The sequence below is a fragment of the Mus caroli genome, unplaced genomic scaffold, assembly GCF_978045245.1.
Source record: "Mus caroli unplaced genomic scaffold, Mus_caroli_1 scaffold_14, whole genome shotgun sequence".
NCBI classification, from domain to species: domain Eukaryota; kingdom Metazoa; phylum Chordata; class Mammalia; order Rodentia; family Muridae; genus Mus; species Mus caroli.
Genome location: NW_028227269.1, coordinates 98,465,427 through 98,481,338, shown reverse-complemented (window position 1 = coordinate 98,481,338; position 15,912 = coordinate 98,465,427). Strand labels below are relative to the sequence as shown.

At 46.7% G+C, this 15,912-nt stretch overlaps 1 protein-coding gene across 6 annotated transcripts in view; it reads left to right on the top strand.

Annotated features, from left to right (window-relative positions):
• Positions 1-15,912, top strand: part of Ttc7b (tetratricopeptide repeat domain 7B) — a 215,107-nt gene that overhangs the window by 109,548 nt on the left and 89,647 nt on the right. For all 6 annotated transcript variants that reach the window (XM_021179207.2, XM_029484578.2, XM_029484576.2 and 3 more), the window contains one exon: positions 2,614-2,751. In XM_021179207.2, coding sequence (XP_021034866.1) covers positions 2,614-2,751 — 138 coding nt within the window. The remainder of the gene's footprint in view (positions 1-2,613; positions 2,752-15,912) is intronic.

Sequence of the window (15,912 nt, the reverse complement as noted above, 5' to 3'; positions counted from 1 at the left end):
CCCTGTGCGTAAATTGTGTGGCTCCCTCCTCAGAGATTTCAGCCCACCCCGCAGACCAGAAAGGAGAAATAATCTTCAGGAAAGGAAAAGTCACCCTCACCGGGATGCTGCATCGGAGGCAAGAAATATGCTGAGGTGACTGTAGGTAGAGAGGCAGCAGAGGACTGCTGGGAAGAGGTGGCCAGCACAGGCTAGGGCTTCAGCATGCGTGACCTTCTTACCTCAGGTTAAAGCCTGGGGTTCTCTTGTTCTGCAAACTGGCCCAAAGGTGTTTACAGGGGCAGACTGCTTACGTTACCACTGCTTTCTACTGGGCCACTGCTGACGTCATTGGGCTCACAAGCGGGTTGTCCTGGGTTCATCTTTCCTTGACCATCAGCTTGTAAGTCGGGCTGGTGTCATTTATATTCTCTGCTCTTCCTTGGCAGGGTCGGAGGAGGCACATAGGGGATAATGCTGGCAGTGGCCCAGTGACCGTTTTTTTTTTCCAAGTGAGCAAGACTTACCTGCTGTGTCACTGGTTTGTGAGGGCAGCTCTTGCTGGCCTCCCCACTGTACTGGATGCTTTATCACCTGGCCTTTAATTTCTTCCATACAGATGTGATTGGTCATGGTATTCAGTCCCTTTGGTGGACCACTGGATAATTGTGAGGTCAGATGCTCCAAATTGGAATTTGAAAAACACGACCACATGTCTACAGCACTTGCTTCTAGTGTGGTATAGATGTTGTAGAGTGGTATCTTCAGCTAACCTACTCCTTCACAGAGTGATAGACACAATGATATTCAGTGTTGAAACCCTTTGAGGCAGGCAGGTTGGCCTCCATGATATTCAGTTTCTAGAACCATCTCTTGAGAGATAATGAAAGCCTGTGATGTCACAGCCTCCAGACTAAAACACCGACTGTAAGCCTCTTCTACATGAAGTTGCCCTAGGGGCTTTTCCCTCTCAGTGTCCTTTGGAACTTTGATTTTTTATTTGGGGGGCAGATAATTCATGTGCTCAATTTCAAAACCAAAATAGGAGCTGCCTTGTTCCTTGGATGTCTGGGGAAATGATATTCTTTCTTAGTTCTGACTTTAACTTAGAAGCATCAATTTTTCTACCATCTCTCCACCTACAAGGAGTCGTTTGAAAGTGCACCGCTTCTCACTGCATAGCAAATTACTTTTCTCCTGGAGGCAGAGGTTGTTAGCAGTGTGTCTGCTTAACCTCATCTAAGTCAGGGCTCTGGGTATCTAGAGGTTCTAGGTTATAGCTCTCCTATGCTGTCTGGAAAGAAGACACATTAGAAATAACTCTCCTACGTAGTGTCTGTGCAGTTCGTTTTGTTTCCTTCCAGGCATTGGTCTGAGTAGTGAAGATTTATAGCAAATGAATAAGCAGAGACCATTTACAGCAGGCCCTCCTTCTTTCAGAGCGTCTTTTGCTGGCTCAAAAGGAGCTGTGTAAAGAAAACTTAGAATGAACTCTTCAAAAGCAGGCTTGTCTTCCTAAGAGATGACTCACTTTGTAGGAAGTGGCCTGTTCTATAGAGTCTCATTTGGCTTTGACATTTAAGAGCCAGGAGTTTTCAAGTGAGTAGGTTCTGATGGGTGGCGGGAACTAAATGCCTTGGACACACACAGAGATAAGTCATTTTGCCTCATTAGCAAGAGGGAAGGTGTGTGCGTGGCCTTTCTGAATGCCAAGCAGGAAGACAAACAAGAGCCTGGGGGACTGCTGACCCCAGAACCTCGGCACCACTCTCAAATGGAATACTAAGCATGCCTTGTTGCTCCTCAGGCAGGCGTGAGTGGAGGCTAGTCATTAGCAGAGCTTGGGGTGGGAGAAGCAGGCAGAAAGCTCTTCAGTGATTTAATGCTGCTTATTAGGGGAAGAGAGAGAAAATGAGATAGCTATCAAGACTCCAGTTTGTGTGGTGTATCTGGAGGAACCTATGGAGAAATTAAGTTTTAGAAGTGGTGAAAACGTGTTGGTGTGAGGAGCATTTTGGATAGATGGTCTGGGAAAGCTTGGTTGTTCTGATGGGTCTCTGTACTAAGCGGCAGACACATGAAATTGGCCAGTGTTCTCTTGAGTCCTCTGTGGCAAAGTGAAAATTGCTCACTTCTTGTCTTGTAAATCTGTTCTGTGCTTCAAATCCATTCTGCCCTTCCATTTAGAAGATTGAATTAGTCTTTGAGGTCTGTTCCCATGGAGATGTCATGCAGGGATCTGAGTGTCAGTGATTGGGGAAAGTTTGATCACTTCTCCTGGTGATCACAGCATTGGAGGATGGGAGGGGCCAGGCTGTGGATGCTCTTTCCCTCCTCAGCATAGAGTAGAAGCCAGATCACAGTACCCCATTGGGGTGGGGCGGGGGCTCACATGAAGAATCCTGTGTCTGTGCAGCCCTGCTGAGAAGCCTACACCTGGCCTCCAGTGTCGAGTCGAACAGTAGTGTCTGTCTGTGGTGCTCTGTGGATTTTAGATGTATGACTTGATGTGACAGGTCTGTTACTTACTCCTGCCCTGTGAGACAGGAGCGCCTAGGTGGCCCCTATGCCACATGACAATGGTGGAGTGTAGGCTAGCTAACCGTCTGCTTCTCTTTTCTGTGTCACTTTCAGGCCAACCGAGATGCTGTGCTGAGCAGAATTCCGGAACACAAGAGTGACCGCCTCATCAGTCTGCAAAGCGCATCTGTGGTCTATGATCTACTGACCATTGCCCTTGGAAGACGAGGCCAGTATGAGATGCTGTCAGAGGTATAGCTGCTAAGGCCGGCTGCTTTTCAGGTTGGGGGATGTGGGGACGAAGAGGTAGAAGGCAAGATGATTTGAGGAGGGACCTGGTCTTTTGTCCCCTTCTGCCAGGGACATATGTCACTGGGTCAGTTATCAATCTTTGCTCTCCTGTGTGGCTGGGCTAAGCAGTTAGTCTGTGACGGCAAGCTTCTTTCTCTCAGCAGACCCTACCCTCCAGGCGGTGTGTGGGAGGAGGACAGCAGTTCCCAAAGTAGTCTCTTTCCCGGATAACTCCATCGTAACCAAAGCTTCTCCGACATTGCTTTCTTCAGGAAACAGTTTCGTTTAGACTATGACTGTAACTCCTGACAACATGCAGTTTGGGTCACAGCTACCTTGAGGTTGGCTGGTAGAAACCACTGCATGTCAGAAAGGCACTGTCTTTGCTCAGAGTGCTGTGCCTGCTCAGAAGTGGACTGGTAGGTTCCAGAGCTTGGGAAGAGGCCATGATGTTCTTACCCTCTCTACCAGGAAGCACTCGGGACAGACATGTGATGTGTTGGTTTCATGCGGGGTTAGTTTATCTGAGTCAGGGTTATGCATTATTAAGCTCCTGCCCAGAAAACCAAATGCCATGTTAGTAAGGCTAAGTAAGTAAGGCCAACTTTTCTTTCCTGGAGCAAAATAGAGAGAGACACAAACAACCTATTTTGTTAAAATAAACTTTTCTGTGTTATTTATCTTTCTCGTTCTAAATTTATACCCATTGCAGCAGCCTCTGGGCATGCGGACAGGGAGTGAAATACAGTAACAGATTGGCTGAAATCAGATCAGAGCTCGACTCACCCTCCAGCCTGGGCCACCTCACCACATTAGGCAGGAACCCTGGGGAACAGATGAGCCTGCGTGGCTTAGTTCTGTTTTTAGTCTTTGGTTTGGTGACTATACAGGGCAATGGCTATGCAGCCGTCTGAAAAGCCAAATCCCCCACAATGCAGTGAAATAATGACATGTGTCCAGGTGCCCACACATGCCCTGCTGGGACCTAGATCCAGCCTAGGCATGGGCCTGGCTGTTGTTACTCAGCCTTCCAGTCCCCTCTGTGGGCCCTTACTTTACTGGGCCTATACATCCCTTGGAGACTTCTAGACTTGGTCTCATCTCCATGTTTTGCCTTAGATATATACATCAATTAATAGAATTATACATTTTTTTCAGTATATATATGTATTGTCACCTGTTCAGTACCAAGGGCTGTGTGTTTTGGGAATGCAGCTATGAGAGAGGTATGTCCTCTTCACAGTGCAAGCTCCAGTCTAGAGGTAATCAGCCAACAGTGTGTACACATGGCTGACCTGGGAAGATCCACCATAGCCCACATCCTGTGAGAAAGGCTTTGGACACATGGCCTCAGCCTTTTCTACATCTTCCAGGTAGCTGGGACTTCCTCCACAAATGTGATAGATGTACTGTGTCCAGTCTTCCAATGGACACAGTATGATGCCATAGCAGAATGATGCAGGCCTCATGGTACTTCAGGGGACCCAGTCCAGCACTCTGAGGATGGAGCCAGAACACCCTCTGCTGAGCAAGAGCCTTCCCTCCACCTTAGATAACACCTCGAAGTGGCCTGCTTACATGTTTCTTCATTTATTGAGGGTTTTCTTGAATCTATCTGGCTTGTTTGGCTGTTCTCATTTACCATTCTATATTTTCAAGATTTTTACTTAAAACAAGAACAGAACATTTTTGAGTTGAGGTAAAGTTTACATATCAAAATTAGTAGTATGAAGTTTATAGTTCAGTATTATTTGGTACATCTTTAACACTGTATGGCTGTATAGTCAGCTCTATAGCACCATAATGAGGATTCTAGCCTAGGCTACCCAGGGAAGCAAAGGGCTATTGATCCCACAGTCTGAAGGTTCACAGTCCATATGATATGGCCTATGTGGAGAGACCCGCTGCTTGGCTTTGTCACCCACTAGCCAACATCTGTGAGAGCCTTTGAGAATAAGTAAGAGGTTGCATATCAAACCAGGAGCAGAAAGAATGGGAGAGGCCCCGATTGCTTCTTTTATTGCAGGCCCCTTCTGATAACTCACAAGATGCGTGAGAACTGCATCATAGCCCCAATACCTTGCGGCCTGCAGCCTCACAGTAACCAGCTCTACCCAAGATGCCATCCTAGACACTGAGCCTTTCACTGCACTGAACCCTGATGGACACCAAAGTCACAGCAGCAGCAGCTGTCACCTTTGATTCCTAAACATTTTCACCCTAAAAGGAAAGCCAGGTCTGGAGAGATGGCTCAGCATGCCTGCTGTCCTTGCAGAGGACCAGAATTCCCTTCCCAGCACCTACATTGGTGGCTCACCGCTGTTTGAAAGGTTGCACACATACGTTGTTTCACCATTTCACTCTGTCCTATGGATAAGTCGTAGTCCATGACATTTGGAGGCTTTGGTGCTAAGTGCTTGGTAGGTTCTGCCTTCTGTTGACTAATGTGAATAGTGCTGCTACGTGGGGCAGATCTGCCCCTAATTTCACTAAACCATTTCCACTCCTCTGTTTAGAAACCCTCAGCGCCCCCTTGCCCTCTGTTGTTTTCCTTTCTTCCTACATGAACTTCACTTCACTGTTTCTCTTTTTGTCAGAAGCAATAGCTCTGCGTGCTCCTTGACGAATCAAACAGTACATATAAATAAAGAAAATAATAGTCACCCAGAGTCCAGAAACTCTTAGCCAGTTATCCTCTGATGTCTTAAAGACTATCTTTAGTCTATCTGTACGAAGAATGGCCCATGACAATGAGATGGTGAGTGTGTGTGTGTGTGTGTGTGTGTGTGTGTGTGTGTGTGTGCCTGCCTGCCTGGCTGCCTGCCTGCATCTGTGTGTGTGCATGCACTGGGATCGTATCATCCATATTTGATGGTGCATAAGTTCCTATCCTCTTCCACATTGCCATTTTGCCCATCCTATCTTTCACCCTGAAACTCAGGCCACCAGTTCAGCATGCCCTGTGCACATTCTCAGCAGTCAGAGAGAGGACTTTGGGTTGAGCTCTGGACCTGTCACTTCACAGTTCTGTCGTCCTCAGCAATCACTAACCTATGACACTATTTCTTTTCTGTAAAATGAGGATAATGCTTATGAATGTCTCAGACAGAGGTAGGTGTGTGTGTGTGTGTGTGTGTGTGTGTGTGTGTGTGTGTGTGTGTGTGGTGTAGCTATGCGTGCAGTGCTTGCATGTGAGTATACAGATACACCCTCATGCAGATGCCAAAACAGGACATCAGGTGTCTTCTGTTGTGCTCCAGTTGTTGCCTTAAGAAGGGTCTCTCAGTGAACACAAATATCACGGTTTCAGCTGGACTGGCTGGACATTGAGATCTCGGGTTTCTCCTTTCCCCACCATGCAATGTTAAGGTTACAGGTACACACAGCCATGCCTGGCTTTCTACATGTGTTCTGGGCATTCAAACCTTGATCCTCCTTGCAAAGCAAGTGCCGCTATCCAGTGAGCCATTTCCTTGGACAGCTGTGAATCCCATGAATGAAGGCCAGTGTACAGAGCTCAGTAAACGGCAGCTGAATGCTTAGGTGTTGCTGACTCACACTGCATGCAGGAACTGCCAGGGGCAGGGCAGTGACAATGTGTATGAGATGCAAGGGCAGCAAGAGCAGTGGAGTACAGGCATCTGGAGCCTAGAGGATGACGCGTGTGCTACAAAGGGCATGGCTGGAGAAGTGACCCAAACCCTTGGAGGAGCCCAGAAGATCGTGATTTGGATCCCAGACATTGGACGGTTGGAGATTGATTTTTGCTTTTGATTGTGACTGTGCCCTGATATTTTCCCTCTTGAAGAAAGAAACTGTTTTAGTGGAGCCCACAGTTAAGAGACTTTTAATTGTAAAAAGACTTTGAATTTTAAAAGAGATGCATATTTTAAAGAGATTGAAAATTTAAGAATATTTAAAGACTGTGGGACTTTTAAAGTTATTTAGAACGGCTTGCCTACCTATAAAGCTCACATAGAAACATAAAGATGATGAAATTAGAGACGACAGCAGAGCAAAGCTATGTGTTCCTGCCTAGAACAGGCCTGTTCTAGGTGAGGGCTTTGCTGTGCTGATTGGAGGTAACAGGGCACTGACATCTGGATGGGACCATCAAGGCCTGATGGGAATTGAATACAGTAGGCCTCCTCCTTACTGGCAGTTGTGCCCTGCAGTTTCAGTTTTCTGTGGTCAACCTTAGTCTAAACTATTAAATGGAAAAAATTTTAAAATAAACAATCCAGAGGTTCGGCTGCTTGCCATTCTGAGCAGCTATATGAAATCTTGCCCCATCCTGCTCTGAAAGGAGAAGGCAAAGAGGCCAAGGGCGCCTCGTCCCTCTGCCTGCTTGTTAGTTAGTAGCCTTCTCATTTACCAGGTTGACTGTTGGGCACGTCAGGTATGTTCAGTACTCACACACTTCATGACAATGCAGGAGAGCGTAGAGAAGGGAAGAGCTATGCAGGGTTTTCTGTTGGCCCTCTCTCATGGATCCAGCCACATCCTGACTGATCTCTGACCTGGCCATGTGTGCTTCAGAAACACAGTGTCATCTTCCTATGTGTGGGCGAGGCCTTCTGTGCCCAGAGAGCACTGTTGCACTGGGATTTTGGATAGAAAGAAGTTTTGTCCTTGAGCCTTCCCCCCTCTTGTCTCCAACCAGCCTCCTGTCCACAGAGCAGGTTTCCTGTTCTTTGGCTCCTCTCATTGGCAAATCTCAGCCCACAGGCACCAGGAAAAGGAAAGGAAGTGGCCCTGCTGTGTGTGCCAGCATGTCCCCTCTCCTGTCACTGGCCCCCGTAGGCAGCAGGTGTGTTATGAAGGCATGGTAGAGTCCCAGCCTTTGAAAATTCAATAGCAGGGCAGGGGACATTGTTCTCTCTGTGCCCCATTCTTTCCCAGTATTTATTCAAGATGGAGGGCCACTCTCTGAGCTCAGCGTTAGCTTGCCTTGGCATGTGCCCACATCAACATTTCTTTTCTCCAGGGCCCTGTTTACCCTACTCGTGGGCATGAAGAATGAAGCAGCAGAAAGAAACCTGAGATTTCCCATGCATGGCCTTTCTCTGACAAATGATATGAGCATAGTGTTTCCCATCACTCCGGTGCTATGAGTTTTCGTGGTTTTTTAAGGACTAATTGTGAGCCCTGCTGAAAAGTTTGTGTAGGAAGGAACACTTCTTTCTTCCCCTTCAATTTAAACAGCAGCCCTCGTTGGCATGACAACCCCTCTATTAAAAGTAAGGCCAGGAGCCCTGCTTCCTCTGTTTTTCAGAATGAACCCAAGCTGCTAAGGAGGCTTGTTTCTCGAGTCTGACTATTAGCAATTCCATTTGGAAAGAATATTATAGGGTCCTTTTAGAGATGGTGTGTGCTCCCCCTACATAAACATGGCAGCTTTAACAACAGAAGGGATATTTTTATCTTTCCATTGAACTCATATTCATTTGTTTATGGTAAATCTGTAGAGCTGTGGGTAGTGTGGCTAATGATTGTACCCAAGGGACATTTGTACCTCCCAAACTAAGCACTTCCGTTAGAAGGAGGCACGGTGAGAACGCTGCTCACCTCTGGCCCTGCTTAGGGGTCATCGTCAGAGATGTTTCACTTTCCTGAGCATCTTACCTGGCCCTCGGTACCCCAGTGAGGCAGTGACATGTGAGGGTGCCGGAACAGAGGCTGCTGAGCCATGCATGCATGCGTCCCAGCCTTCACCCTAGAAGAACAATGAGTGTGTCTTCCCCAGACTGTTGCCAAGGTTGTGAACATCATTAATTATATACTAGGAAGCTTTAGGAGAGATGGACCTTGCTTCGGGAAGAGCTGCTAGGTAGATCTCAGTTCTGGTCCAGCATTTTAAACCAGACTGGTAGAATCATCAATGCTATTTTTGCATGTCGGCCTACCCCAAAGAATCTCTGCCCCTGGTGCAGCCGCTGGGAGGAGCAGAAGCAGTCGGAACCCTCGTGTGGGACAGCTCAGGGAAACACTTTCCCAGGTGCTCACTGCCTCATGTCTTATTTACATCCTTTTCTTTAACAAATTAGTATGCTGCCTTGATCTTTGAAAAATACAGTTTATAAATATTTAATGACCTTCACACTGTTGTACAACTGTCATCATTATTCCAAACTTTCCACTACCTCAAATAAAACTGTACATAGTTAGCAATAGTTCCTATCCCCACTCCTACGCACACGCGCGCGCACACACACACACACACACAGCCCTGGCAACTCTAATTTTTCTTCATGTGAATTTGCCTATTTCAGGGGCCTAGTATAAAACAAGTCATGTGGCACGTGCCTGACTGAGCTAATATTTTCAAGATTCAACCTTGTTATGATAGTATGTCTGACAGCATGTTATCAGGACTACATCCCCTTTTTGTTCCCCTGTACATACCTGTCACATTGTGTTTATCCACTCATTTATGGATGGATGAGTGAGCTGTCCTCACCCTTTGGCTATGGTGAGTCTGCCATGAGCACTGACCACAGCCCAACCAACAGATGATGTAATCCGTACCCCTTTAGGCCTGGCTTGTTCACTTAGCTAGTCTTTGTAAGTCAGCCTTGCTGTAATGGTGTCTCTGTGTGAGAGCAGAACTCCAGCATTCCTGAGTTCCTCTTGGTTCTCTAGAGCTGTCAAGTCATATGGAAATTCTTGATGAACTTTTTGAGGAACTGATAATTGTTTCTCACAGTGACCTTCCCATTTCACACTCTCTCCAGTTCTCCTTTGCTCCACAGCATCTATCGCTCTGATTACAGCCTCCCTGGTAGGCACTGAGTGGTACTTCACTGTGGGTTTGACTTGCATCTTCCTAATGCACAGAGCATCTTTCCACATCCTTTGGTAATTGCTGTGTCTTCTTTGGAAAGATGATTATTCAAGCCCTGTGCCCATTTTTAAATTGTTACTTTTTAATTGTTATAGTTTTTATTTAAATACATAATAAACTCTTTATCAGATATATAGTTCACAGGCATTTCTCTATTCTATGTTTTCTCTTTACTTTCTTAATTATGCCCTTTAATGTAAAAAAGTTTTGATTCTAACTAAACCCAGTATATTTTCTTCTTTTGCTTATTCCCTTGGTGTCTTTCTGAGGAGGCACTGATTCAATGACAAATTCAAAAGCATGGTAGTGTACCCCCAAGTCTTCTCCTAACTGGGCTTTGGGTTTGGCTCCTGTACTTGAAGCTAATGAGCCTCTCTGGGTGAGCTCTGTATATACGTGGTATATGTCTTAGTTTGTTTTTCTGTTGCTGTGATAAAATACACTGCAAAAGCAGCTCGCAGGCAATGGGTTTCAGCTCAGTGTCCATATAGTCCATCATAGTGGTGATGTCACAGAGGCAAGGGAGGTGGCTCAGAAGTTAAAATGCTTGCCAAGTAAACATAAGAATCAGAATTCAGATCCCCAGAAATCCACATAAATGCCAGGTGGGAATGGCAGCCCACCTATAATTTCAGCCTTGGAAGGTAAAGATGAAATTCCCAGAGTAAGCTGGCTAGCAAGACTAGCTATATTGGTGAGTCCTTGCATTGATGATTCCCAACCTCAGGCCTCCATATGTGTGCACACCCACATACATTCACCTATACATATACTAACCACATACACGCACACACACATACACACGCACATGTACATGCACACACATACACATGCGCGCGCACATGCATGCACACTGGAAAAGTTGAAAAACCAAAACAGATTAATGTTGCCTTGTGACTGGCATCTGGAGTTTATAATATATTCAACTGGTTCCAAGAGGCTAGATCAGCCCCTCTCTTCCAGCTCTGCCAGTAGCAGCACACACAGCTTCTTGCATGGGCTTAGCCAAGCTTCAATCTACACCTGTAGCTTTCCATGGCAGCTGTCCTATGGCCCTGGCATCTCCAGTATTCTCAGGTCTCCAGCGCAGTTTGGGATTCGCCTCCACAAGCTCACACAGAGGCCTCTTAGGGCCTTTACACAGGGATGACACAGCCCCACCACATAGCAGCTCCTTCATGATCCCCTCAATCTTGCATCTTTTGCACCTTCAAAACCAGGGTCATGTGATCACCATTTCCCAGTTCTGCTGTAGGTTCAAGATGTCTCTGATGGATAAGGCTTTGCCCTCAGAACACTTTTCCTAGTATCCCAGTGCAGTGAAGGAACTTTCTCTGTGATGGTACTGAGCTCTTTAGCAGTTATGTCACCAGTCTGAATACCATACTGCCTTGAATGTTTCTCTTCCCAACAAATCAGTCCACTGGCATTAAGCTCAACCTCAGGTTCTCAGGACATGGTCAGCTTGAAGTTAGATACTTAGCCAAAGTACTCGACTAACGGCTTCCAGTCTGGTTCCCAGTAAGTGCATGTTATCCTCTGAATTCTCATGATCTAGACCTCCATTGTCTGAATTTCTCTCAACATTTTTGTCTTTCCATGCTCTTACCAGAATGGTCCAATAAGCTTTGCTTCTAGCATGCAATTGCTTTGTACCCTAGTGTATCAAAAGCTGCTGCTTTCTAGCCACAAAACTATTCAGAAGTCTAAAGCCCACATGCATGGTCAGGTTTTTCACAACAAAGTACTTTCAAAAATAATTCCTGTTTTAGGTTGGTTGGTTGGATTTTCTGTTGTTGTGATAAAATATCCCAGCAAAAGCAATTCAAGGGAGAAAAGATTTGCATGACTTATAATTACAGGTTCCAGTCCATCAACCAGGGAAGCCACAACAGCAAGAGCCTGAGAGAACTGGTCACATCATACCCACAGGGAATATCAGAGTGCAGTGCAGTGATGTGTGCAATGCTACTACTCAGCTCTTTTCTCTAATACAGCCCATGACCGGAGAGCTTAGGGAATGATGCCGCCTGGGTGGGTCTTCCCGCCTCAGTTAACAGTCGAGGCAACCCGTCACAGACAGTCTCAGAGGCCCTTCTGGGTCTTCCCACCTCAGTTAACACAGTCAAGGCAACCCCTCACAGACAGTCTCAGAGGCCCTTCTGGGTCTTCCCACCTCAGTTAACACAGTCAAGGCAACCCCTCACAGACAGTCTCAGAGGACCTTCTGGGTCTTCCCGCCTCATGTTAACAGTCGAGGCAACCCCTCACAGACAGTCTCAGAGGCCCTTCTGGGTCTTCCCACCTCAGTTAACACAGTCAAGGCAACCCCCTCACTGATAGACAGTCTCAGAGGACCTTCTTTCAGGTGAATCTGGGTCGTATCAAGTTGACAGTTAGTTGACAGACATCACAAAGGCTATGTGTGGAAATTACATAAGCCAACACTTTTTGTTGAAGAGATTATTCTGTTCCTTGTTGAATAGACTCATCACTCTTGCAAAAGCCATACTGGCCGAGTCTGTGGTCTTTATTTTATTCCACCGGTCTATACGCAAATAAGCATCAACTTAGCCTGGGTCCTCGAGCTGCGGTTTAATCCCCTTGGCTTCAGTGTTGTCGGGCACTGCAATCTCTAGAGTCTTCAGAGTGTGCTGTAGTCCTTACGGCCCTTTCTTTTCTTTCTGTGGCTCTCCTAAAGAGAGAGTGGATAGAGCGGCCCCCAGCTCTCTTTATACTTGTTCCTCACTTAAGCGTTTGCTGCACATTTACTTTGTATACAGTATGCCACTGTCCTCTGGCCACCAGAGTGCCACCTCTGGCTCCTCACTTCCCTCTGCAGCCCTTGCATCCATAAGCAAGGTGAAGCCCCAACCACAGTCTAAGGGTTAGAACCTGGTATCTCAAGCCAGGTCAGAGAGCTAATACAAAAATCCAAAGAGGGAAAGCGGCTGAGAGGGAGGAGGTAGAGGAAAGGAACTGAGTTTAGTGCTTTCTGTAAGGCCAACAAAGAACAACTGCATTGGCAACATAGCAGAGATTATTGGATTCGAGTTGCAGCCAGGGCTCCTATACTCTTCACACTTACTCAAGCTGACTCATAGAGTTAAGAAGGTTGACTGCCAGAAAATGACACCTGGGACCATTGAAAATAACCCACTTTCGGCCAGGCGTGGAGGTGCATGAGTCCCAGTGCTCAGGAACCAGAGATAAGCAGATCTCTGAGTTTGAGACCAGCCTGATCTACAGAGCTAGTTCCAGGAAAGCCAGATCTATACAGAGAAACCCTCTCTCCAGAAAACACCCTTTACCCCACCTCACACACACACACACCCCAAAAAAATAAAGAAAAAAAAACCATTTTTTATTCTCACTGTGGCCAGAGGAAGTAATGTCTTTTAAGTTAAGCTTTTTCCAAAGCAATAAAACTTGGCGATCTTCTGCCTGGAAGTAGCCTTACTGTTTGAAAGCAAAAAGAGGATGGGGAGGGGTGGGGCAAGGATACAGAGGATACTGTATTTTATTTCTAAAATAAAGAGGCGGAAGCTTGAGCAAGCTTTGACATTGTGTTTTCCCACAGATGGGGAGGGAGGCTTGTTTGTTGTCTGAGCCCCGAGAGCATGACTGTTGGAAGCCTTTTCCTGGACCCACTCTTCTCCGAAGCAGATTGCTCAAGCTCCATTTTAATCTGTACTTTCAGTTTTAATTAAATTAGAAATAATAGCATCATGAGACCTAGATTCTGATTTCAGCCTGACACTGTGTGACCCTAGGCAGATCTTGTTGGCTTTCTGAATCTTCATCCTCGTATTTGTAAATTAAGAACAGAGTCAGGTTGCCTTGGTCACCACACACCCTATGATTAGGGTATTCTGTGTATACAAAGCAATGGTCCCAAATGGCTAAATAGGTTAGTAAATTTTCATTGCTAAAAGAATCAACATGTTACTCGTCTACCTTGTTAATTTTTAATGTGTTAGTACACAACTATTAAAAATTATATTAATCACATTTAATAATATACTCAATAAATAATTCAAGAAAGGCAGTCTTCCTAGGAAGGGCCCTGAGGTCTCTGCAGTGAAAACTTCTAGAAGGAAAAGGAAGGAGTCAGGCTGGTACTGCTCTCCTAGCGGGGTGGCTTCAGCTTTGGGCATCAAGCCAAGTGTACGAGGTACCTGATTATTTATTTCTGCCCTTTCTCCCCATGGGTTTTGGATGCTGAGTCTTGTTCTTGAGTTCCCAGAATAGGCCCTGGCTTCTCCCTGCCTGTGGTATTGTGCAGCTGTCACTGCCACACACACAGTTGGTGTGATTGAGCTTCACGTACAAGGAAGGTAATTGCTAAATCCCTTTCTCATGCCAGAGGAGCAGCCTGTTCCTGGAACCCTTCAAATATGGCTTCCCACGAAAAGCCAAAGTAAGAGGAAGGTGAAGCCCTTATTCCAGCAGGAAATAAGTTTGCAAATGACATTCTGACTACTCCCCATATGATGAAGCCTTTAGCCTCCAAGGGATGCACTGCTACCTATCCACAGCATCTGGCAAGTGTCAGCTGGGCTTTAGAGGGTGTCAGAATGCCTGTACTTCCTGGAAAGTTGGCATCCTGCTGCTAAGTTCATCTTCACTTCTAGTGACGGAGATGATTCAGGAGGCGTCCACAATGCTCTAGCTCTCTGAGCCACATCCCCCTCACCTCCGACCCTAGGCTCATTCTCCTTCCTCTGACACCACAAGTAAGCAGGGGACAGAGTTTCACTCAGGCTCCTGTCAGTCTCCCAGTCCCAGGAACTCTCTTCTACTTCCAATCAGAACCCACAGATTTGCTGCCACGTCGTGTCACAAGAGCAGCCGCAGCAGCTGTCACTGTTGCAGTGCTTGCTCTGCCAGACACCGTGGGTGCACTGTCCACGGCCGGCTTCTGCCCCACTGATAGCTCTGTGGTTGGAGGGAGAGGGGTGTTGATTAGCCTGGGCCATCTGTCCTCAGAGCTAGTGTCTTCTCTCCCGCCATGATGCGTCTGTGGGTTCCAACAGCTTCTCAGCTACGTCCCTTCCTCCCACTTCTGTGCCCTTGTACCTGCTGCCTTCTGAGAAGTCTCTTGTCATCGGGACTTCTCTTCCACTAGGAACGCTGCTGAATTATGAGTGTTCTTTATTGTATCTCATTAGCATATGTCCTCACCAACCTCCTTACACACATTAAAACTGACCATTTTTACTGTGTCACATACAGATGTTTGCAGTTTCTTAAAAGGGTCATCAAACAAGTGGGGTGAGCACCCACCCCGGCTAAGAAGATTGTGGGTATCAAGTCTCCAGACACAACACAAGTCTCTTCTTGTAATGGAGCTTTGGGCAACCTGAGTTCTTAGTGGTGTATTTCTGGATATTTCTGAAAACATAAGGGAGGACTTGCTAGATAGTCCAACACTGACCTTGGATGGTATCAAGAATTTGGAACATCTAGAGCTGTTTGGACATGTTCAGAGCTGGAACTGTGTAGCAGAGATGCCAAGAGCCCACAGGAAGACAGGGCTATCAGCTGTGACACAGAACACATACACCTGTGATCTGGAGGGAGCTTAGTTTATCATTATTGTCTTTCACATTCTCTCTCTCTCTCTCTCTCTCTCTCTCTCTCTCTCTCTCTCTCTCTCTCTCTCTCTCTCTCTCTCTGTTTTTTTTTGGGGGGGGAGGAGGGGAGGGGAGGGGCAGCTCTGGTGCCCAAGGAGACCAAAAGAGGGCATCAGAGCCTGTGGAACTGGAGTTACAGATGGTTGTGAGCTGCCATGTGGGTTGCTGGGGATCGAGCCTGGATCCTCTGGAAGAGCAGCCTTAACCTCTTCACCTCTCACCCTCCACGCCATCTCCTCCAGCTGCTCTCATTGCTTTTGGAGCCAGAGTCTCACTATGTGCTTTACTGTGTGCTGGCCTCCCACCTCAGCCTCCTAAGTACTGAGACTACAGGCATGTACCAGCACACTTGGCTGAAGCTCTTAGGGTCTTTGGTTGGTGTGTGTGTGTGTGTGTGTGTGTGTGTGTGTGTGTGTGTGTAGCCCAGGGCCTTGCATATGCTAGGGGAGTACACTTCCAGTGAGTTGTACCCCCAGCCCTTATGTGTACATCCCCAGCGTTTCTGACTCTCTTTATGGTTCCTCCGTGGCTTATCATGGGATACGGGCTGCTGTAGTCTTGAGAGAGGTTCGAGCTAGAAGACTGTGAATGGCACTGTAGGGGGAGTGCATGGCTTGCCTCGATCTTTGTCAAGCTGAGTGC